Source organism: Schistocerca serialis, chromosome 6, assembly GCF_023864345.2.
Source record: "Schistocerca serialis cubense isolate TAMUIC-IGC-003099 chromosome 6, iqSchSeri2.2, whole genome shotgun sequence".
Taxonomy (NCBI): Eukaryota; Metazoa; Arthropoda; class Insecta; order Orthoptera; family Acrididae; genus Schistocerca; species Schistocerca serialis.
This window is the reverse complement of record NC_064643.1, coordinates 335,647,742-335,672,971: the sequence shown is the minus strand read 5'-3', so window position 1 is coordinate 335,672,971 and position 25,230 is coordinate 335,647,742. Positions and strand designations below refer to the sequence as shown.

At 39.5% G+C, this 25,230-nt stretch overlaps 2 protein-coding genes across 3 annotated transcripts in view; one reads left to right on the top strand and one right to left on the bottom strand.

Moving 5' to 3' along the window:
- LOC126484475 (Sjoegren syndrome nuclear autoantigen 1 homolog) overlaps positions 1-8,957 on the top strand; it is a 46,773-nt gene extending 37,816 nt beyond the window's left edge. The window contains exon 3 of one of the 2 annotated variants that reach the window (XM_050108002.1): positions 8,638-8,957. In XM_050108002.1, coding sequence (XP_049963959.1) covers positions 8,638-8,757 — 120 coding nt within the window. In that variant the 3' untranslated portion in view covers positions 8,758-8,957. The remainder of the gene's footprint in view (positions 1-8,637) is intronic. The other variant, XM_050108001.1, reaches the window with a different exon arrangement.
- Positions 8,958-10,702: 1,745 nt separating this feature from the next.
- LOC126484474 (probable Golgi SNAP receptor complex member 2) overlaps positions 10,703-25,230 on the bottom strand; it is a 32,256-nt gene continuing 17,728 nt past the window's right edge. Inside the window, exons 3-4 of the mRNA XM_050108000.1 lie at positions 11,542-11,697; positions 10,703-11,305 (exon numbers count right to left, since the gene is read on the bottom strand). Of these exons, the coding sequence (XP_049963957.1) occupies positions 11,060-11,305; positions 11,542-11,697 (402 nt within the window). The 3' untranslated portion in view covers positions 10,703-11,059. The remainder of the gene's footprint in view (positions 11,306-11,541; positions 11,698-25,230) is intronic.

Here is a 25,230-nt window from a genome sequence, read left to right as displayed (position 1 = left end):
ATGAAAGAATGATGAAGATCCTCAATGCAGTGCCTGAAGGAACCTGGAGAGTTGGAAGACCGAAGCTAGGGTGTGAGAAGACATAAGGAAAACTGGATTTCATAATTGGTAGAGTTCAGCACTAAACAGAAGGCCAAGGCTCACAAAGGGATGTCGTATCAGTGGTGATGATGCCTCAGAATGTGTCAAACCAGCCAATCTCTTTTTTATTCAAGTTGTGCCATAAATTTATTTTTTCCTCGATTCATTTCATATCTTATTAATTATTCAGTCCTCCCCTCTAATTTTCAGCATTCTTCTGTAATACCGCATTTCAAAGCTTCTGCACCTTTCTTGTCTGAGCTGCTTATCGCCCACATTTCACTTCTGTACAATACTACAATCTATACAGATACCTTCAGAAAATACTTCCGAGCACTTAAATTTATAGTTGATGTTAATAAATGTATCTTTTTCAGAAACACATCTCTTGCTACTGCAAGTCTGTGTTGTATGTCTTCTCTACTTTTACTATATCAGTTATTTTGCTGGCAAAATAGCAAACTTCATTAACTTTCTTCACTGTCTCACTTCCCAATAGGATTCTATCAGTGTCACCTGAATTAATTTGTCAACATCCCATTACCTTTTTCTTACTTTTTTTATATTCATCTTGTAATCTTACCTTTATGTGCGACTGTTGTGCCCTTAGACCATTCTCCTATTATAATTGCTTTAAAATACAGACTTATTATACCACATTTCTGCACAATAACTTGTGAGAATCCTATTGAGCTACCAGCTTGTATATTTTCTTCACCAATGCATACATTAACCAGATTACATTAACTTGCTTGGTTCACTGTCCAGTATATGAATGAAAAACAAAGTTCATTTAATGTATGGTAATCGGCTTCTAGTGCTAATATATCCACCCATCTCCAAGCCACACTGGCGAATGACAGAATATTTATTTCCATGCTGAGGCAGATATTTCTTCTTGCAAAACTGTTGCAATTGCCATCTCATGTTGAAGGTGTGTTGCCCCTTGATATAGCTCACCACATGCAAAATAAAAATAACATCCCTGCAGAATACCTATAACTTTAAATCTAAATCCATCTTTTTTATAGTTTAGCTGCAAGTAAAATTCATTGGTAAGAAGATGTGAGGGTGCACATTGTTCCCCTAGAGTGATGCATACGAGGTGCATTTGAAAGGTCCGTGCAAAATAAAAACTACTTACTTGTTTGGGGTAAACTTTTTATATTTTTCGACACAGTCTCCTTTTAGACTTATACACACTTCATCGAGCTCCGTTCTAATTTGTTGATCCCTTCCGAATAATAGGAATTAGCCAAGACTGCAAAATAGCTATCCCTTGCAGATCCAAAAAGACAGTCGCCATAACCTTTCCGGCAGAAGGAATGGTCTTTGCCTTTCTTGGTGCAGATTCTCCATTGGTAACCCATTGTTTAGATTGTTCTTGGTGTCAGGAGTATAATAATGTATCCATGTTTCATCCACAGTAACGAAATGATGCTTAAAGTGCCACAGATTCTTCCTGAACAGCTGCAAACCATCCTTGCAACACTTCAGACGATTCCATTTTTGGTCAAGGCAATCGCGAAACCCATCTTGCGGATTTGTTTTCATGTCCGAATGTTTATGCAAAATATTATGTACCCATTCATTAGAGATGCCCACAGCACTAGCAATCTCACACACCTTAACTCTTCCGTCATCCATCACCATATCATGGATTTTATCAATGATTTCTGGAGTCGTAACCTCCACAGTGCGTCCAGAACATTCAGCATCACTTGTGCCCATATGGCCACTCCGAAAATTTTGAAACCACTTATAATCTGTTCTAATCAATGGTGCAGAGTCACCGTAATGTTTATCAAGCTTCTCTTTTGTCTCCTGAGGCATTTTGCCTTTCATAAAGTAATGTTTAATCACCACACGAAATTCTGTTTCGTCCGTTTTTTTGGACAATCACTTGACCTCCTTGTTTCACATGAATACCAAACACAAAGAAATAGACCAATATGGCTGAAACTTGGTATGCGTTCTTTCCAAAGATGCTATTAACTAAATATGACCTCAATACATGCAGGTGATGCCATCTCTCGGACTTTTCAAGACACTATTCATTACTTTCAACAATGCTTGCAAGTCCTTTGCCATCTTTGACAAAATGACAGTGTCATTGGTAACCCACAAAGCTTTTATTTCTTCTTCCTGAGCTTTGATTCACTTTCCAAATCTGTTCTTGGTTTCCTTCACTATCTTCTCTGTGTATAGATTGCATTGAGATTGCATTGAGGAAAGGCTACACCGTTGTCTCACTCCCTTGTCAACCACTGTTTTCTTTTCTGCAGTGTGGTTTGTGTACAGGTTATAGATAACCTTTTGCTCTTTGCGTTTCACCCTTGCGGTGTTCACAGTTTCAAGGAATGTATCCCAGTCGACATAAGTCATACACATGGGTTTTCTTTTCTCCAGTCTATCGTCTAAGACAAGACCCATGTGTTCCTGCATTTGTGTCCCAAGTAAACAGGTCTTCCCCAGAGATCAGCGTCGACCAGTTTTTCCATCCTTCTGTAAATGATTTGTTGATGGTTCAGCAATATTCACATCTGTCAGCACCTGCCTTCTTTGGAACAGGAGTTATTACATTCTTCTTGAAGTCTGAGGGTATTTCACCTGTCTCATATATGTTGCATATAAGGTGGAATAGCTTTGTCATGACTGGCTCTCCAAAGCATTTCAGTTATTCTGAGGTAATGTCTACTTCAGGGATCTTGGTTCAACTTTGGTCTATCAGAGTTCTGATGAATTCTTCTCACAGTATCATATCTTCCATCTCATGATCAATTACTTCCTCATTTCTTTCTATAATAATTGTTTCCCTTATACAGGCTTTGTGTGTGCAAAAACAAGTGAGGTCATAATTGCCTATGTCATAACCTTAGAACATTAGTAAGTAAAAGGAGTTAAATGTGACTACACATTAAGCCCGGTTGACAAAAGGAAAGCTTAAAACAAGGACTTCCGTTTGGAGAAAGGTCCGCAAAATATGCCATAGAGACAATGGAGGTCCCGAGCCAGTGTTTGCTCGCATGAAGAGAAGACCTGTGGTGATGCCAGAGTGACACCATCTGCCGACAGACAGCAACACGGAAATCATCCGAAGTAATGGAATAGCTAGCAGGCTGACGTAGGAGGACTGTAGCCTTGGCAGCAGCATCAGCAGCCTCATTTCCCATCACGCTGAGGTGACTAGGTACCAAGATGAACATCACAGTGGTTCCCAACAACAACAAACAAGAGTTAGTATCATCATGGTATTTCTGCTAGATCTAGGAAGTGTTGAGGGAAGAAGGTTAAATTTACTCCAGAAGCTCTCTTGGACCCATTACACTATGGGATGGACTGTGTACAGCACACATAGGCTCTGAAGGGCACTGAGAGAATCACAGCATATGATAGAAAAAGCCTGTGTCACTGGATGTACTGGGTAGCCTGATAGAAGGTGAAGAGTTGCTATAAAAATCGAACAGTGTTCTGGAAGCTGATACCGAAATGGTTGGTGCCAATGAAGAAGGTACACCTGACACCATAGTCAGTCTTAGAGTCATCAGTGTGCAGGACGATGCTATCGCTAAGTTGTGTGCGATGGTCGAGAAGCTAAAAACGATAGACGAAATCCGGAGTAGTGACCTTAGGAAGGGAATGAAGTCCAAGATTAACACGAGCCACCACACAAAGCCAAAGCAATGAAGGGTTCACACTCATTGGGAATGTGGTAGATAACGTGAAGCTAAGTGCCGGAGCAGTAGCCGAAAGTGAACTCCGGAGGTAACAGAGAAGAGCAGTGCACCCCATATAGGCAGTCAATGGAATCATCGAAAAAGTGTGTGTAGTATGGGTGGCCAGGGATGGCAGACAAACCGCATGCATATCCACTTCACAAGACATCATATCCATAAGACAGTGTAATTCAACAGCTTCCGTATAGAAACTGTCAACTGGACTAGTGTAAAAGGTGACAATGGCCAAAGTGGACCAGAAGGAAACACAACAGGTCAAAGCAGTTGCAAGGATGCAACTTTGTTTCTTGGAAGCAGAAAACAAGGACATTCCATTGGAGAAGAATCGTAATGGGTGGGGGTGGGGAATAAAGGGTGCTCACCTCAGCGGCTGCTTTTTGACAGCCTTTGAAGATACACTGCTACAGGGCACAGAAGCTGGAGGGTCCTGTTCCAAGAAATGTACAGAGGAATTGGCATCTCCCTGGGTTGGCCTATGGATTCCAGGGCAGAAAAATGGTCGGCAGTGCGCACCAGCAAAATGGAGGTCGGCCAGGTAAGGGTATCATACAGTGACGCGAGTCAGGGAAGGATAAGATGGATTGCCTTTGTTTGATCTCTTACAGCCTTTACAGTTGGCAGACGAAGATGGAGACATTTGTCAGCTAGAGGAACATAAAAAGTCCTTGTAGGATTATTCCTTTTGTCCTTTCCAGCCCGCTTGGTTGTGTAGCAGGTGATTTCACTGCTGGGGCGAAGATTTGACAGTTTGTTGCACAGCTGCAGGAGGAGGAGACAGGGATGCTACCTTGATACTGAGTGATTTCACAGCTGCACTACTGAACTGGAGGTCACAATTCTGTGTGGCTAAGTCTTTTGTGGAGCAAGGCTTGGCAAGAACGTTACTGTAAGTGCTGGATGGTAAAAGGGCTTTCAACTAGCCAACTACTTGTGAGTTACAGAATAGGGTACTTTTTCCTTCACCCCGATTTCCTGGATGGCCTGCTCATTGAGATACGTGAGGCATTCTCGGGATGAGGCGGCATGGTTGCTATTACAATTGATACAGTGGGGAGGCGGAGGAGGCGGGCAGTCGTCCTCTTCAGTGTTTTTACCACAAGTAACACATTTGGCCAGGTTTTGACAGGACACGCAAATTTGGTTATAACCTTGACAGTGGTAACAATGCATCAAGTTTACAATGTACAGTCAGGCTGTGATGACTTCGTAGCCTGCCTTAAACTTCAATGGAAGCACTACTCTATCAAATGTCAGAAAAAGACTGCATGTAGGCACCAAGTCTGCATCAACCTTTTTTATTACCCAATGGACCGCAGTGATGCCCTGATCAGAGAGATGTCCCCAGTCAGATCATCAAGCAGTTGTGTAAGAAAGACCATGTGAAGAATTCAGCATACGATGGGCCCCAAAACTAATAGGACACCTGTGGAGGAGCGAAGCTGCAAGCAGTTGTTGGGCTTGAAAATCACGATTGGTCTCCAAAAGCAAGCAGGCTTTCACACAGCCTGCAATTGCATCAACACCTTCCTGAATAATAAATGGATTAACTGTAGCAAAGGACTTGACCTCCTTCAGTACGTGATACCACGAGGAACCAAGGTGCAGCTGGGAAAGTCTTTGAATCTTTACCCTCATTCTATTTACGTTTAGTAGATGTAGACTGAGATGGCGACTGGCTCATTGCAAAAAGAAAATATCCCTCTTGATTGCCAGCATCTCCAGTGGCGTGCTCCTTTCAACTGCAAAGTCTGGGGTCCCGTGGTACCCAAGTACGAACTCACCAAAGAGTGGTGAGCCCCATGGGATGCCTCTGTGTATTCCTTCCACCTTTCAGCCTTCCTTTCTTTCTTTAATATTGGTCTGCCACCTGAGCTCTCAATATTTGTACTCCTGGACACTAAACACTACAGCAATACTACAAAATTGATCATGCTAGTGTTTTGTATGTGATTTTCTTCACAGATACACTGCTCTTTCACAGAGCCCCTCCTACAAATCATAAGTTTTCGTTCACCTTGTCTGTTAACAATTTTACCTATTCGTCACATTTTATATTGCTCCCTATTATTATCCCTAAATATTACAATGATATGAAATGCCCCACATGCTTACAACTGATTTTGTAATTGAATACTGTTGGGCTCTCTCTCTCTGGTATTTATTTTGCATTTATCCACAGTTGGAGATAGTTGCCCTTCACTAAATAAATTGAAATTTTTGTCCAAGTCTTTCTAAATTTGTTGCCCTATGGCAATACTATCCTGCAGCCAACAACATTGTTGACAAACAGTCTGATAGTGCAGTTGACCCCATCTTGTAAACTGTTTATGTTTAATGAAAACAGAGTTATGCTTCTTTGGGACCTGCCTGATGCTAATTTAATTTCTGTTGAACATTCACAGTATAACATACTAAGTTCTGTTAGTCAAAAAATTCGAGTCTGTCGCATCACTCCAGATGATAGTTTCTTGGTTATTGGTCGATACTGTGGTACAGCGTCAAACACCTTTCAGAAATCTCAGAAGACTACCTGTTTGCCTGCAAGTACTATTTTTAAAACATTTTGCAGGAATAAAGTAAGCTGTTTTTCACATTATCAGTTTTAACTAAATACATGCCAATTCTTTGAGAGAAACTTCTTTCCCTGTGGACTGTCATAACGTTTGAATGTAAAATAAGCTCAAGGGTCCTGCAAGAGATTGACATAGACGATATTGAGCAGTAATTCTGTGCATTTGTTCTTTTTTGTGTATAGATACGACTTCATGTTTTTCCATTCATGCAGGACTATTTGCTGTGCCAGAGATGCCCTGTACAAACAAAAATATAATGTTACAACAAACCCATTTCTGAGTGATTGATCACTCAAATCTGTTTGGACTGCCATCCTGTTATTGCACCCTTTGATGCTGAGGAGGCTTACTGGCACCTGCTTCCATGTTTTCACTTTGTTTGACTGTGCCTTACAGTTCAAGCTGGGTGTAAATCTTACTTCTCCAATTGCACGTGAGGGCCTTCTACATACCCTCCAATGTTTTTGATTCCTATTCTGTTTTGTGGTTTTTTTTCTTTTCCTTTCTTTCTGGGTATTGCAATTTTTTACAAATATTTGTGCATTTGACTGCCTTTGACAGTGCAAGCGGAGTAGGTAGGTCTGTTATCCAACAGATAGTTGGTGCTTTCTTCCATGATTACATTCAAAAGCAGATAGAACTATGACAATATCTATTTCACCGGTAGAACCCCTATAGGATGTTTTCTCGTTCAATTAATTATTCTATAAATCAATTTCATAGGTCTTCTGTGAGCTGTGATACCATCTTGTGTTCAGAGTTATACATTTGAACTCGCTTGCTTCAGTCTCTCAAGTTCCTTCAAGCACTGTAGATGTTCAGTTTTTGGAATAATTAATACTTGTTTTTAGTTATTGCTAAGCATGTTTACTGTTTTTATTGACTTTTTTAAATTTTATTTAAGGTTCCAAGAAAATGTGGTTGGAAAAGCTACATTTGTGTCATTACATGTGAAATGTACCATAATGTATGGAACAGTCTTATGTCATTAGCTAAGTGTGAATTTGAGAAAAGTGTTTCCAAACATACAGAATTGGGTTTTTATAAAGATTGAAAAAAAATGTATTTTATAAGAAATAAATGTTGGGAAGATAATGTGTGAATGTGTAGCAATTTTTGCACTGCAGGAACCATAATTACTTATTTACTTTTTTGTTGCATGTCACACAGGTCATGTGAGTAATATTTTTATGCTATGAAACATTTTTTTCAAAAATAATATTTGTCATGGTAGTATTACTTGCTGGTATATTGCATAGGTGTCGTGTATGGTGTATTTGTAGCCTTTTGGTCAGTTATTGAGAAAATAGTAGTACCAGAGGACTTTTCTGTTAAATTTGAGTATGTCAAGATGAGGAATGCAGCTTAAAGCCAACATCTTTGTCCTGTGTTGCAACAAAGTTAATACATCTGAACCTTCAAAAGGGCTGCTACATAACATTGGAGGGAACACAATGATGTACAAGTGAGAAATGTCTGTATAAATTTTTAGTTTGAAATGTTTTTGTTGTCCTAACTTTTGATTTTTTTCTTTTTCTTTGTGTGTGATGCTTTAATGCAGACTATCATCTCACAAGAATGTACATATTTCACTGCAAGGAGATGGTCTTGATATTTGTAATTGGCTATCCTGAATGGCGTATTATTTCATTTGCTATAGCAAGGAAAATAATTATGTTAAGAATCTGATGAAATATTATGAGCAAATACCCATGCACAGCCGGTAAAATCTAAATATATCACAGTTGTTTCATTGCGGTGGTATGTCAAATGTTCAAGTAGTGATGTGTTATGAGGATACCCTTTTCAGTAATCACTACTAGTATTCCCTGTTTATTTAATAACTCATTACAGTTTTTGGTTTGATATTATACCTAAGTCAATATGAGCTTCAGATTAGTTGCTAAAATACATACAACCAAATCACAGTCGACACATATGAACAGAAACTTAGTGCAGACAGAAGGAGCAGATACCCAAGAACACATCAATAATTTTCCATAATCTGGCACTACTAACATATTCAAAGCTTATCTCAGTCAATCGTGAATTAATGTTGCAAGCTCATAAAGCTAGTCATATGTATACACGTAATTTCTTCAGTTTGGCATAAATAGTGCATTACATTACTGAGTTTGCACTTCATAAATTTGTAAATGTGTTAATTCTCTCTGTCCAGGCTTTTTTTGTGCAAAGTGACATTCTATACATACCTTTATTTACCATTAAAATATGTCTGTTTTTAGATATTGGAGAGTTCCAAAGTATTGCTGGACATGATAAGAAGAGAAACAATGACAGTGAAACACTCATTAACGAAGAAACCAGTATCGAAAGACTTACCAGTATCAAATGATGTTCATTAGCAGTTAAACTGAGTGCACAGAAATCTAATAGCTGCAATGTTCTATCTTTGTTATACTGACTGTTTTGAGAATTTCTGCCACTATTTTTATTTATCACAAATTTAAAGAAGAAAAATGATGATGTATCTACATTTAATTGAATCAGTTACTATATTTTAGATGTGCTTCTTTTCTGCACAAGAACTATCATCCATTTTTTTGCAATAAAGTTATTCTAGACAGGTTGTGTGTCATGTTATAATCTGGAGGAACAATATTTTGGTCACCATTTTAAGTGCATTTCATACAATTACAAGTATATTAACCACTTCCAGTAGTAGCCAAAAGACTGGTCATATATACAAAAGGTCTTTTTTAACTGATCACAGAAATACGTCAAAATAACAATTAAATGGCAAGTTTGAAGCTCGAGCTCCACAGTGAGAGGGGATTGCTACAATTGGAGGAAGGCAGCACCATGAGGAAGCATGTACAGCAGCCATTATGAGGACAATTCAGTAAGTACCCCTGTATTGCTCTAACATATGTTTGTGTTACATTCATGTGCGGCAATCTGTTAAGTCGGAAAAAAAGGAGCAAACATTGATCTATACTGGACCTCTCTGACAAGAACTAAAGAAAACCTAGCCCTATTTGGCCAAGAAGTAAGTACTGTTTTATGTGACAACATGCCTGCGCATTCATCTGAAGTTGTTGAGACAGAACTGCATGAATTGTGTAATGAAACTGCTGCCACACCTAGATCTAGCTCCTTGCAATTTCTTCTTGTTCCTAAGCAAGAAGAAAAGGATTTTGCTCAAATGAAGCCACTTAAGTGTTCAGGTATGTACATAAAAATATCAATAGCTTAATATAAACACCTGGAATGATATGCACTCTTGTTTTTGTACTATAACACTTTGGGAAATAGAGCTGTCAACATATCCAGCATCATTGGTGTCCCGTCGACTGAGTGGCATTCTGGATCATTGGAGCATCTAATGAGAGCCAATTGTAGGTCCCTGCTTACTTGGTACTCCTGTGAGAATAGTTAAATCTACTAGGAGTATGAGGCAGTACATTACTTAAAGCCATGACAGTATAAATACTCTTGCCTAGACCGAGCGAGGTGGCACACTGGACTCACATTCAGGAGGACGATGGTTCAAACCTGCATCCAGCCATCCTGATTTAGATTTTGTGTCATTTCCCTAAATTGCTTCAGACAAATGCCAGGATGGTTTCTTTGACAGGGCACAGCCGACTTCCTTCCCTAATCTGACGGGACCAATGACCTTGCAGTTTGCCCCCTCCCCCAGATCAGTCAACCAACCAACTCCTGCCTAGTACACCGAGTCTAGAAAGGGGTGGGGTGGGGAGAGGAGGAAAAGGAAGGTTGCAGCCAGACACGACAAGAACAGCATCATTGTCCTTTCAGCCTAATGTGTACACTTCCTGGCTTCATTTTGTGCCCACCCATTTGCTTGCAACGTGAGTTGTGCAACAGACAATTTATTATTTACTAAGTATACTCTATTGTCTATGCACTTACTCTAGAAGTGGACAAGTTCTAGATCTTGCCTGCTGATGTATCCAATTACCTTCAGCTGACTGACTTAAAGTGTGCTCAAAAAAAGAATTGCAGCAGTAGTAAATTTGCTACATCTGATGATCATTACCGACATTTACTTTAATCACATTGAAAGTAACTAATCAAATAATGGAAAATCTGGTATGGAATAACTATGTTAATTAGGAGATATTGTTACTCACCACACACAGGGGGGAGAGGGAGAGCACACCAATGTCTGATAGATGAAGGAACCAATAATTAACAAGTTTGCTTCACTTTACCACTCTTTTTAGTATCTTCACCAACATCTCAGCCGTCCATGCCACAACGATGATGAAATACATGTGGCATGTAAGGGGTGGATTCACACACACTGACAAACATACACAGAACTAAAATATTCAAAAATATTGTTTTTATTTTGTAAAAAAAATTCTGATTCATAAAATAATTAATAATGAACTCACCCCTCCAGTACATATGTTCCCTAGGCAAGTATGAATATATATATCACTGTACAAAGGAACATCCAGCACACATATTTAAATGCAAATATTACCATTCTCTCTGAAACATAGTCTTTTTTTTCCTACATGGCCCCACTTATGTGATCCTGAACTAAACATAAAATGAGAATAGCTGGTAACTTTAATGGATGGCAAAATAAATTCTAACATGCACGTAGCATGTGTGCCTACTTGCTCAAAAAGGTTTAACTAAAATCAAGCGGTGGGCTTTGTCAAACAAAATTCACAGAAAATAGAATATAACAATAATAATAACAATAACAGTAAACACCATGCCGCCTACAAGAATAACTTTATCCTGTGACACTCGTCGTTCAATTAACCTCATTGTTGTATTTGAAAGTCCGAGAGTATTGGCAATGTCAAATAAGCGTTTCTGGGCACCTTTCAATGTTGACCGCTGATCTTTTAAATTCTCAAGAATCACAGAGCCAGTTCTCAGCATGTCATCCACACCTCGATTGGAATTCTGTGGAAAGAACAGAAAATATTCTGTTTCAATCTCAAGGAATGAATATCAGGAAAATCCACTAGTCAATCAGTAATGTACTTCATCCAAGTGAGGTGAAAATAAGCGTTAAATATTGGCAGCAGTAAGGAGCATTATATTATGCAAGCATATATGCATAGTTTATTAGTTCATGAACATTATAGGATGAGGTTTTTGAAAAGAAAAAAAAGTATGAATCAAGATATCTCTGTTACCTGAAGAGACATATTGTGCTGAACTGAATAGTCAATAAATATAGAAGTGTCTGCTTCACTAGAATTTTGTGTAAATCTTCTGCTCAATAATTCTTCCCTCTCCCTTTCTTCTTGTGCACGCTGCCGCTGCCGTTGCTGAAACATCTGTAGTCCAGCCTGCAACACATCAGTAGGACATGTTAATGTTGCTTTATTGAAACCGTTTAAGAATATTTAAGAGTTCACACATTGCATTTAGTTCTAGATAAGTTACAGAAAATCTTAATAAAGAAAAGCTCTCTCTGCTTGTTGTTGTTGTATTTGGGCATGCAACATTGTGGTATCAATACTCTTACTAAAATATATTAAAATGATTATAGTGAAAACATTTAAATTTATGTTTTAAGGGGCAAAGTACTTAGCTGAGATCCAAACCTCTCTGTCCAATTTTCACAATCATATTCAAACACAAGCTTATGAAAATTTCATGTTAAAATACAAGCAGAATAACAGCACAGTAGAAAAAAATAATCTAAAAGTGGGGTGTGGGTTAGCTGGTCACGGAGGAAAAAAGGGATGAGCCAGCCATCCCTAAAACACACTGAAGCCTTCTATCTAACAACTTATACAGGTCAGAAATAACACAAAAGCTTGAAACGTGCACCACATTCACATCACTGCCACCTAAAGTAGGCAGATCAGATGCAGAACTGGCTGCTCCACCAAGACAAGACACATTCTGTTACAGTGTCAATAATATTATAAAATGATGGATTGATACTGTAAAGATGACACATTTAGTTGCACATAGGCACACTAAAAAGACTGATACACATTGTGCTTTTGGCCGAAGTCGTCTTACGAAAGTAAAAAAAAAAAACACACACACACACACACACACACACACACACACACACACACACACACCTGCCACTTCAGTCACAATGCACTGTGTCACATCGAGTGGAAGGGGCAATCTGAGGTGGGGGCAGGGAAACGGGAGGGCAGAGTACATGTAGGGGGGGGGGTTAGTGCAACACTTTGCATTCTCACCAAAATGGCCAGAGATAGTGGTCATGTGCATGAGGTGGACTTGTTTGTGTGTGTTTCTCTCTCGGGAGTGTGCGTGCGGAACGATTTGAAGTGGAACGATCATATAAAATTAATTGTTGGTAAAGCGGGTACCAGGTTGAGATTCATTGGGAGAGTCCTTAGAAAATGTAGTCCATCAACAAAGGAGGTGGCTTACAAAACACTCGTTCGACCTATACTTGAGTATTGCTCATCAGTGTGGGATCCGTACCAGATCGGGTTGACGGAGGAGATAGAGAAGATCCAAAGAAGAGCGGCACGTTTCGTCACAGGGTTATTTGGTAACCGTGATAGCGTTACGGAGATGTTTAGCAAACTCAAGTGGCAGACTCTGCAAGAGAGGCGCTCTGCATCGCGGTGTAGCTTGCTCGCCAGGTTTCGAGAGGGTGCGTTTCTGGATGAGGTATCGAATATATTGCTTCTCCCTACTTATACCTCCAGAGGAGATCACGAATGTAAAATTAGAGAGATTACAGCGCGCACAGAGGCTTTCAGACAGTCGTTCTTCCTTCGAACCATACGCGACGAACAGGAAAGGGAGGTAATGACAGTGGCACGTAAAGTGCCCTCCGCCACACACCGTTGGGTGGCTTGCGGAGTATAAATGTAGATGTAGATGTAGTCTGTGAAGAAGGCTTTGGCTGAAAGGTCAATGTGTAACAGTCTTCTTGTTGTACATGCCTGCGACTCAATGTGTCATCTTTATGGCGAATAGCAATCTGTCCTTTCCATAATATTGTTGATATTCCAACCTCAACCCTACTTTGCTTGATTCTGTTAAGTGTGGCGTAAAGAAATCTGCATACTGGTTGGTCTTCGCATGATAGAAGGATCCTGTATTCCGAGAGCAATGCACAATCTAAAGGCAGATTAAAATTACTCCTTATCTTAACTCGGTAGCAGGAAGTAAGAATGACTTAATTGTTGGCTTCTCTGTCTGGAGATTATATTAAATGGACATGTTGTACTGGACGCTACTATTGTCTGCTGAGCTACAGACAATACCTAAGTCAAGTGTTACAGGAAAAATGATCAACTGTATTCCCAGTGTTGTTAGCTGTATCTAAAGACAGTCTTCAATCATTTATATGGCAGTCTCTGAGAGTACATCTTTGCATGAATATTATGTTATTATTGTTGCAGAAATGGGAAACCATACCTAGAGAGGCCTCAGAAGCCCACCAGGGCAATCAGAGTGTGTCAATGAAGCTACTGAGGAATCATCTTGGGATTTGCCTTAAGTGATTTAGGGAAACCATAGGAAACCCCAATCTGGATGGATGGATGGATTGGGGGTTTTAATTGATGTTCTCCCAAATGTGAGTTCAGTGTTTTACCACTGCACCACGATGCTCAGTATCAATACAGAAACCCATCCCTTAGAATCTTTTGTGTGCTTGTGGTGCAGTATTGATATCAGAAGATAAACAAGAAATTTAATGGGCACTAGAGACGTATTAGTGAGTGTTGGCATGCATATCAGTAGACCTAGTAGTTAGGAGGCCTAAGCCAGTTGCAAAATTTAACAGAAAGAAGAAGGTTCTGCTGGTAGGCAGTTCACATGGTAGATGTGTGGGCCAGCAGTGCAGGAAGTGTTGGGGAGTGAATTCCAGGTCACCAGCATTGTGAAGCCTAGTGCAGGTTTGGCTCAGGTCACTGACAGCATAGTGGAGTTATATAGGAATTTTACAAAAGAGTATCAGGTAGTGATTGTGGGTGGAGCAGGGAATGGTCTTGGTAAGGATGGGGAATATGGTGTAGGTGGTGGCCCAGTAAAGATAGCTACTCAAAATGGTGGCAGTAATGTGCATTTCCTGCAACTGTTTCAGTGTCATGATCAGGCTTATCTTAATGCAGCTGTTAGGCACGTTAATGTGGGACTGGGAAGGCACTGATGGCAGAGGGCATGGGTCACATTGCATTGGTGCCAGTTGAGTCTATCAGTAGATTTGTTTTCGCTAGACATGGCCTGCACCTCAATAGTTACAGGAAGGGGAGGCTGGCAAGCTTACAGGTGACAGTGCAGTGGATGGTGGTAGTGGAATCACTCATGAAAAAATTCCTGTAGTAGTTTGTGTTACAGCTGCACTTTTTTTTTTTTTTTTTTTTTTTTTATACCTGCTTAAAGGAAGTTGTCATGTTTCCAAGGAATTAGCATATTTCATCAGAATATAAGAGGTATTGAGGTAAAGTTAGTGAACTGCTCATACATGTTGACTCTGAAATTATTGGTGTATCAGAGCACTACATAAATAACTTGGCAATTCAGAAGCTTCCTTTACCAGGATGCAGATTAGCTGGCTGTTTTTCAAGGAGTTCCTTGTGGAGTTGGGGAGTGCCCATGTATGTAAAAAACAGAATCCCATTTGAGTCTATAGACATATCACGGCACCGCACTGACCAGATATTTGAATGTAGTGCAGGGGCAGTTGAATTTAGTGAAACTAAACTTCTAATTGTTGTTGATTATAGGTCCCCTAAATGTGACTTCAGAGCATTTCTGCTCAAGCTAGAGAGGGTTCTTGGTTTACTTTATAGGAAGTACCAAAAATTAGTTATATATTGTGACTTCAATATTAATTTTTATATGATTGTGCAAGAAGAAGGATGCTGGTAGATCTCCTAAACTCATAGGATCTGATGCAGATTGTGTTTTTTCTAACTAAGGTACAGGGGCATAGCCATAGACAATATTTTTATTCATTCTTCATTACTAGATGGGCATTATGTTAGTAAAAGTGTGATTGGCCCTTCAGACCATGATGCACAAATTTTAACACTAAAAGGCTTTTGTACTTAAACAAATGTCACATTACAAACAATGTAGGAAAGCTAATCCAATGGCAATAGGGTGTTTTTTAAACCTCATTGAGGAACAAGAGTGGCAGGATGTGTATAGTGCCAATAACATAGATGACAAATATAATGCTTCCCTTAACATATTTCTCATGCTCTTTGAGAGTTGCTTTCCATTAGGATGTTCTAAACAGGGTAGCAGCAGTAAAAGGTAGCCTGGGTGGATGATTAGTGGGATAAGGATATCAAGTAGAACAAAGCGGCAATTATATCAAAATGTTAGTAGTCACATTCAAGCTACAGTAGCCCATTACAAACAGTATTGTAACATGCTTAAAAATGTTATTAGGAAGGCAAAGAGTACATGGTACGCAAACACAATAGCTAATTCACAGGATAACATTAAAACCATATGGTCAGCTGTGAATGAAGTGTCTGGTCAGCAGCGTAAGGTGGACAATATAAAGTCAGTTTGTGGTAAAAACAATTGTTACTGATGAGTCAGATATATGTACAGTATTTAACAATCATTTTCTGAGCATTGCTTTCATGGATACGATGGAGTGCCTAGTAGAATATTAAAGTACTGTGCTGCACATGTTAGCCCAATACTTAGCCAAAATTGTAATTTTTCCTTTAAGAATGGTCAGTTTCCTTAACAATTAATGTACTGAGTAGTAAAGCCGCTTTATAAAAAGGGAGAAAGGGATAATGCAGACAATTTTAGACCTATTTCTATGCCATCAGTGTTTGCTAAAGTTGTTGAAAAGGCTGTGTATGTAAGGATAATTGATCATTTTATGTCACATTATTTGCTATCAAATGTACAGTTTGGCTTTAGAAGTTGTTTAACAACTGAAAATGCTATATTCTCTTTTCTCTGTGGGGTACTAGATGGATTAAACAAAAGGTTTCAAACGCTAGGCACATTTTTTTATTTAACTAAGGCATTTCATTGTGTTATTTACAAAATATTGCTCCAGATGTTGGACCATTGTGGAATATGGGGAGTAGCTCACATCTGGTTCACCTCTTACTTTAACAACAGACCGCAAAAGGTCATTATTAACAGTGTTGAGAATGGCTGTGGTGTAAGGTCTGAGTGGGGTAGGGCCAAATGGGAGGGGGGAGGGGGAGGGGGGGGAGGGGGGTGTCCCAGAGGCCACTCCTTTTCCTTACTTGTATAAATGATATGCCCTCTATGACACTAGCTTCGTAATAAAGGATGTGGTGTGCTCTGTTTCACATAGCAGTTCATGACACAATTTCATGGCTTGAAGAAAATAAACTAACACAGTTCAACAAAACCCAACATTTTAATTTCACAGAATGGGCTTATGGTTAGTGAAACTGAACAGTTCAAATTTCTAGGTTTTCAGATAGACAGTGAAGTGTCATGGAAAGCCCACATTCAGGATCTTGTTCAAAGACTTAATGCTTCCATTTTTACTATTTGAAGGGTATCTGAAGTAAGTGATTGTTCGACACAAAAATTAATTCTACTTTGCTTATTTTCATTCACTTATGTCGTATGGTATTATATTTGGGTGTAACTCTTCCCAGTCTAAATGGATATTTTTGGCTCAGAAACTGGCAGTTTGCGAACCTCTTGTCAGCCCCTATTCACTAGTCTGGGTATTTTGACATTGCCCTCTCAATACATATATTCTTTACTGACATTTCTTGTTGACAATATCAGTTTATTCCCAAGAATTAGCAGCTTTCATTCACTTAATACTTAGCAGAAATCCAATCTGCATTTGATCCTACAGAACCAGATATGTAAATAAATAAACAAACAAACCTCAAACAGAATATTGATACCACTACACACAGCCTACCCAATGACTATGTCCATCAAAAAGAACAAAAATAACTAAGGATTAGCAGTTTCAAATATCTATGATTATTAATATCAAATGACCAAGCTGCAGGTGCAAATGTTACCTATCGAATAACAAAATCTTGGAATAAATAGTAAATGTTTTTAGTGTCTCATGTCTAGTGCAGTCACACTTACGGATAAGGTCTGTAACCCAGCTATTAACGCCCAAGAGGTTATGAAAAGTTGGATCTGGTTGAACAGCACACTTCCCAGTGAAGCAAGAGGCACCTCAAGATTAAGAGAGAGAACTCTGTGTAATAGGACTGTGCAAGTAGGAGAAGTGGTGGTAATGGTGCTCATGAAATGAAGTTTCCAAATGTCACTCTCAATTAATACCTTGTGGCAGCACAAAACTTGACCTTAGTTTTAATAGCAGTAACTAAAGTGTGATACTCTGGCACAGTCTGGGAAACATCTCTACAAATATCCTTGCTTCAATAAATATTGTCAACCTGCCATGCTTCTAACATCCTCTGGATCGCTTCCAATACTTTGTAGATCTATAGTGTGCGTTGTGTCTGCAGATGGTCTGCGCAAGGAGAATGAGTAATGGGGAAGTGTGAGGGGGAGGGGGCCATGCTCCACACTGCCAATCTTTATAGATTTTAGCTGTGGATAACAATGAATTAATTAAAATGTTCTCAGGCTTCCACCCATGCCAACATGGTGGACAGAGTCTAACATCATGAAGTAGGATGCATATGTTGGTCCATAAACAGTGCTGTCATAATCTCATCATGACCTGACAAATGCCCTATATAATTGCAGGAAGCGGAAACAATCAGTTCTCCATGCCTTTCCACTGAGGTATTTCAAAATATTTAATGATTTGATGCTCTTTGTTCATGGGCCATTCCAGTATGGGAGCCTGGTTAATTTTGTGCCCAGCCTCAAAAAGTGCACATTGTTCTTACAGTTTAAAATATTGTCCCCCTTTGTAAACTCTGGTAGGTTAAAACTCTGACAAGCCTAGTTAAAATTGACACAAGTAATCCCCCAGCAGGAACCTATAACCAATTTCATTGGCCCAAGCTTCCAACGTCCTTATGACCAGCTGTAGTTGTCTCATTGTCATTTTAAGATTGGAAGAAGGGCAGAAGATCACGAAGTCATCCACAAACAAGGAGCGTTTAACAGGCCTCTTGGCTGAAATGCTATTGACAGTGATTGCAAACACCGTGACACTGAGTATATTGCCTTGGAGGACCCCATTCCTTTGAACAAGCTGTCAGACAAGGTATCATCAACACAACACGAAAAGCACCTTTCCTTGAGAAAGGACTGGATAAGAAGCAGCAGATGTCCGCATAGTCCACATTCACGAAGCTGGTGAAGGATGCTGTACCTCTGAGTGGTGTCATGAACTTGTTGAAGGTCAAAAAGCACACTGACTGAATGGTTTCAGCATAAGACAGACTCCTCTGTTGCCATCTCCAGCAGGATTAGACTGTCACGAATGGAATGGTAGCATCTGAAACCACACTGGGAGCAGCACAGCTGACCTTGGGATTTGAGGAGCCAGATGAGGTGGCAGTTGAGCACATGTTTGAGAATCTTATCCATACAGCTGGTATGGGCCACACTCTGGTAATTGTTAGGGTTTGTACAGTACCTGCCTGGTTTCCACAATGGAATTAATATTGCCTCCTTCCAAGTGCTGGCATGTTATCCATCTAACCAGATCTGACTGAAACAAAGTAGGAGCTTGCCTTTGGGCTCCAGGCACAGGTAACAGAGGATGGCATAATGAATGTGTTCCAGTCCTGGAGCAGTGTCTATGGTTGCAGACAGAGGTGGTTCCAATTTCCACATGCAGACTGGGTTATTGTAGACCACCTCATCACAAGAGAAATGGAACTGCCTTATTTCCATAGTCCTAAGGAACATCTGGCACTCAGAAGGCTGTCTGGACGATGCAGTGACAGTAAAAAAGTTTTCAGCTAAAATGTGAGCCATGTCTTTAGCTGCATCCTCCAAGACTCTTTCTCAACAAGGCCAAGTGAAGGTGTTATCACCCCTGCCTGACATCTGCTTTATTAATTAGGACCAATTAATGGGTCCTCTTCCATTTTTTTAATCACTTGTCATGTTTGTGCTCTGACTTGAAGGCACACATAATTTCTATTGTTAGATGGTGTTTGAATTTCTGCAAAACTTCATACCTGGCTCTGACTCCCAAGCAATGTTTTACGAGTAGTACACAACAGTGAAGCGTAAATCTGATTTACACCCCTTCGAGCACCTGGAAATGTGGCTTGGCTCCAACACTGACTCCAATGAAGAATTTAAAGAGCTGTCTGTACCCTTGTGCAACAATGTTATGCGGACAGAATTTGTCAACACTACAAGACACTGAAAATGTTTAACTCTCAACTGTGACAATATAGATACGAAATTATTATTTTTTAATAAATTTACTGTCCCTAGTCAAATATTTTCGTAATAGTCTAACATGTTACTTCCTTAATAGACTTTTCAAGTTTAGTTCCCACCACTACTATTTACTATCTGGAGATATGTCTCACTGCTGCTGCTGCTACTAGTACTACTACTACTACTACTAATAATAATAATAATAATAATAATAATAAGAAGAAGAAGAAGAAGAAGAAGAAGAAGAGGAGGAGGAGGAGGAGGACTTTCTTTCCATTAGGCCCCTAAATAATTCAAATCCTAAACCCCTGTTCTATTAACATCAACCAAATGAGGTCGCGCAGTGGTTAGCACACTGGACTTGCATTCTGGAGGATGATGGTTTAATCCCGTGTCCGGCTATCCTGATTTAGGTTTTCCATGATTTCCCTAGATCACTTCAGGCAAATGCCGGGATGGTTCCTTTGAAAGGAAACGGCCGATTTCCTTCCCCATCCTTCCCTAATCCGTTTGCTCCGTCACTAATGACCTCATTGTCGACGGAACGTTTTAACACTAATTTACTCCTCCTACACTATTAACATCAGTTTTATGTCAAGAACATGTTCTTTTAATGTAAATTTTTATTCAAAAAGAAAGATAATAGCATTATATGTCTTATCTGAAGGGAGAAAGGGATCATTTGCAAAAGTCTGCTTCTTGCTACTGAACTGATGATTTAAACACAAATTAATATTTACTATGTGAGGGATTATGAAATTTGGGCACAGAACATTTCTGAAGAAAATAGGACATATCAGATCCACCATAGAAGAACAAAGACAATTAAAGAACATACTGCTCAAATATTCATTATAATTTGTCTCTTACTGAATAATTATGTGTTACCTAAGTATTGACACTTGTTATCAGTGTACTGTTAAGAAAATTGGGAGATATTTCTAGGCTCTTGTTTGCAATCTTGGCCTTCAAACTACATTTAATTCTCAAAAAATATTAGTAGTGTCACACAAAGGAAAATATGAGATTAACAGACTACAAATGGATGAATGAGCAATGTGGATTCAGTTACATGTTGACTGATGATAATCATGCAACAAAAAGTGATCATCTTATTTTTAAGCAATGGAAATTCGGGCTGTTATAACAGGACAGACTGCTAATCACAACATAGAGAAGGCACTGAACTGCAGACAGACACATTTAAAAGAAGGCTGTCATATATGCAACAGTCTACTTTTAAATGTGCCTGTCTGCTGCCAACACCACCTCTATGTGGTGAGCATACAACTTGTAAACAATGGTGTCGGCAGTGGCTTTGTGTGTGTGTGTGTGTGTGTGTGTGTGTTCTACGTCTGGTGAGGGCTTAGTCCAACAGCTAATAATATCTAGCAGTCTTTCTTTTGATTGTATGTAAACTGAAGGTGGAAGGAGAGGGAAGGGAAGGGACTTATCAATGTCAGTTGCTTCAGGACACGACGCAGTAATATAATTTTTTCACTGTGTCTCTCTCCAGTCATTGCTTCGTCTACATGGTGAGTAACAATTTATCCTTTTCATATTGTTGTTACAAATAGAGAAGAGTTAGGGAGGAAAAGCACTGCTTCATTCCTCCATTAGCACAGGACACATCAATCTCTTAAGCTACAAAGCACAATGAAAATATCTAACCTGCTGCTACCGTTTTTCATCAGGTAAGTGTGTTGTTACTAAGAAGACAGCCAACACAAAAGCAACCGTGTAACAAAATGAACTATGCATTGTTTTATGTACAGACAGTGAACACAGTGAAACCCATATTTTGCGTTTTTGTGCAGTCCAGACTTGAAAAACGCAAAATTGAGGAAAATGTTAAAACCCCCAAAATACGAGTAAATACATATGTAATTGACATATATTATTAAAACTGTAAAACTCTCCAATAAATTGTATACAATATGTATAAGTGAGTAAAATTAAGTGTACAATACAATGTTTATGCAATAATTTGTGGTACTGAATTTCATCAGATCGATGTGTAACACCAAATAAAAGCTTGCCAAAAAATCGAAAGTGGTACCTGGGTACAACATGATCAAGCTATTTTCTGACCACACTGCCAAAACAGCATTTTTAAGAGATCATTCCCTTAAACTCACTCAGAAGAAAGCAAAAATTGATGAACATAGTGAATTAAACCCAAAGCTGTGAACCACGGTGAAGGGCATTGGAATCTAACATGTGGGGGCAAGTGTTTTCCTTCTATAGCCAATGGCAGTGGAGCATACTCTGGTGACCTCTAGTGTATTGCTTGCAAACTTTTCCTTGTTTACCGTGCTGAGTAGTCGAAGTGGAGCATTCTGTGGTATTGCCAACGTGCGTCATTTGCACTTCGAACTCGTCACTTGCTGTGGTGTAAAAGCATATATATACACACACAAGCTTTCCTTCACATGTGGCACTTATTTATACCAATGTTTTCAGTATTTCTCTGTCCCATCAACCCACATTTATAACAATCTGTCTGCCATCACAATGCGTTAAACACCACTGAGAACCGCAACAACTGTTCACTAAACATATCCTGTAATGTGCTGCTGCACATAGCAAATGGAGTGGCTTACATTGGCTGCAGTCAGCAGAAGCACAATACATTCTGGATTCTGTCAACAGGCTTCACACAGAACTACTGTAACTGATTCACAGTAGTGAAGGGCGTTCGAGGTATAACTGTATAAATTAAAAGTAAGTGGAATTTGTTGTCACTCCATTTGCTGACATCAATCACATCAGCCATACTTTGGAACAAGCCGCCAAGTAAACTTGCTGTTTATCACTCTATATGCTGGAAGCCACTGAATTAGCGTAATGTCACGATGCTATACAGCTATTGGCATATTTCACAGTCTTCAGTTTATTTCACCACGTAGCCTATAATATTTTGCTATTTCTGAGGTGAACACAAAATGAAAGAACCCTCAAAACTGCCTGTTTTAAGGTATTATTTGTGGCGGTAGTGTGTTGGGAAATGGCTCAATGACCTCGTACATCATTAGCAAAAGTGATAGTCTTTTCAATAACATACCCTACAGGTTACATCATTTGACATTACGTTGTTGTTGTGGTCTTCAGTCCTGAGACTGGTTTGATGCAGTTCTTCATGCTACTCTATCCTGTGCAAGCTTCTTCATCTTCCAGTACCTACTGCAGCCTACATCCTTCTAAATCTGCTTAGTGCATTCATCTCTTGGTCTCCCTCTATGATTTTTACCCTCCACGCTGCCCTCCAATACTAAATTGGTGATCCCTCAATGTCTCAGAACATGTCCTACCAACCGATCGATCCCTTCTTCTAGTCAAGTTGTGCCACATGCTCTTCTTCACCCCGATTCTATTCAATACCTCCTCATTAGTTATGTGATCTACCCATCTAATCTTCAGCACTCTTCTGTAGCACCACATTTCAAAAGCTTCTATTCTCTTTTTGCCTAAACTATTTATCGTCCACGTTTCACTTCCATACATGGCTACACTCCATACAAATACTTTCAGAAACGACTTCCTGACATTTAAATCTATACTCGATGTTAACAAATTTTTCTTCTTCAGAAACACTTTCCTTGCCATTGCCAGTCTACATTTTATATCCTCTCTACTTCGACCATCATCAGTTATTTTGCTCCCCAAATAGCAAAACTCCTTTACTACTTTAAGTGTCTCATTTCCTAATCTGATTCCCTCAGCATCACACGATTTAATTCGACTACATTCCATTATCCTTGTTTCGCTTTTGTTGATGTTCATCTTATACCCTCCTTTCAAGACACTGTCCATTCCCTTCAGCTGCTCTTCCAAGTCCTTTGCTGTCTCTGACAGAATTACAATGTCATCGGCGAACCTCAAAGTTTTAATTTCTTCTCCATGGATTTTAAAACCTACTCCGAAATTTTCTTTTGTTTCCTTTATTGCTTGCTCAATATATAGATTGAATAACATCGGGGATAGGCTACAACCCTGTCACACTCCCTTCCCAACCACTGCTTCCCTTTCATACCCCTCAACTCTAATAACTGCCATCTGCTTTCTGTACAAATTGTAAATAGCCTTTCGCTCCCTGTATTTTACCCCTGCCACCTTCAGAATTTGAAAGAGAGTATTCCAATCAACATTGTCAAAAGCTTTCTCTAAGTCTACAAATGCTAGAAACATAGGTTTGCCTTTCCTTAATCTTTCTTCTAAGATAAGTCGTAGGGTCAGTATTGCCTCACGTGTTCCAACATTTCTATGGAATCCAAACTGATCTTCCCCGAGGTCGGCTTCTATCAGTTCTTCAATTCGTCTGTAAAGAATTCGCGTTAGTATTTTGCAGCTGTGACTTATTAAACTGATAGTTCTGTAATTTTCACATCTGTCAACACCTGCTTTCTTTGGGATTGGAATTCTTATATTCTTCTTGAAGTCTGAGGGAATTTCGCCTGCCTCATAAATCTTGCTCACCAGATGGCAGAGTTTTGTCAGGACTGGCTCTCCCAAGGCTGTCAGTAGTTCTAATGGAATGTTGTCTACTCCGGGGGCCTTGTTTCGACTCAGGTCCTTCAGTGCTCTGTCAAACTCTTCAAGCAGTATCTTATCTCCCATTTCATCTACATCCTCTTCCATTTCCATAATATTGTCCTCCAGTACATCGCCCTTGTATAGGCCCTCCATGTACTCCTTCCACCTTTCTGCTTTGCAGTCCGCAGCTCGTGGTCGTGCGGTAGCGATCTCGCTTCCCACGCCCGGGTTCGATTCCCGGCGGGGTCAGGGATTTTCTCTGCCTCGTGATGATTGGGTGTTGTGTGCTGTCCTTAGGTTAGTTAGGTTTAAGTAGTTCTAAGTTGTAGGGGACTGATGTCCATAGATGTTAAGTCCCATAGTGCTCAGAGCCATTTGAACCATTTTTTTCTGCTTTCCCTTCTTTCCTTAGAACTGGGTTTCCATCAAAGCTCTTGATATTCATGCAAGTGGTTCTCCTTTCTCCAAAGGTCTCTTTAATTTTCCTGTAGGCAGTATCTATCTTACCCCTAGTGAGATAAGCCTCTACATCCTTACATTTGTCCTCTAGCCATCCCTGCTTAGCCATTTTGCACTTCCTGTCGATATTTTTGAGATGTTTGTATTCCTTTTTGCCTGCTTCATTTACTGCATTTTTATATTTTCTCCTTTCATCAATTAAATTCAATATTTCTTCTGTTACCCAAGGATTTCTACTAGCCCTCGTCTTTTTACCTATTTTATCGTCTGCTGCCTTCACTATTTCATTCCTCAAAGCTACCCATTCCTCTTCTACTGTATTTCTTTCCCCCATTCCTGTCAATTGTTCCCTTATGCTTTCCCTGAAACTCTGTACAACCTCTGGTTCTTTCAGTTTATCCAGGTCCCATCTCCTTAAATTCCCACCTTTTTGCAGTTTCTTCAGTTTCAATCTGCAGTTCATAACCAATAGATTGTGGTCAGAATCCACATCTGCCCCTGGAAATGTCTTACAATTTAAAACCTGGTTCCTAAATCTCTGTCTTACCATTATATAATCTATCTGATACCTT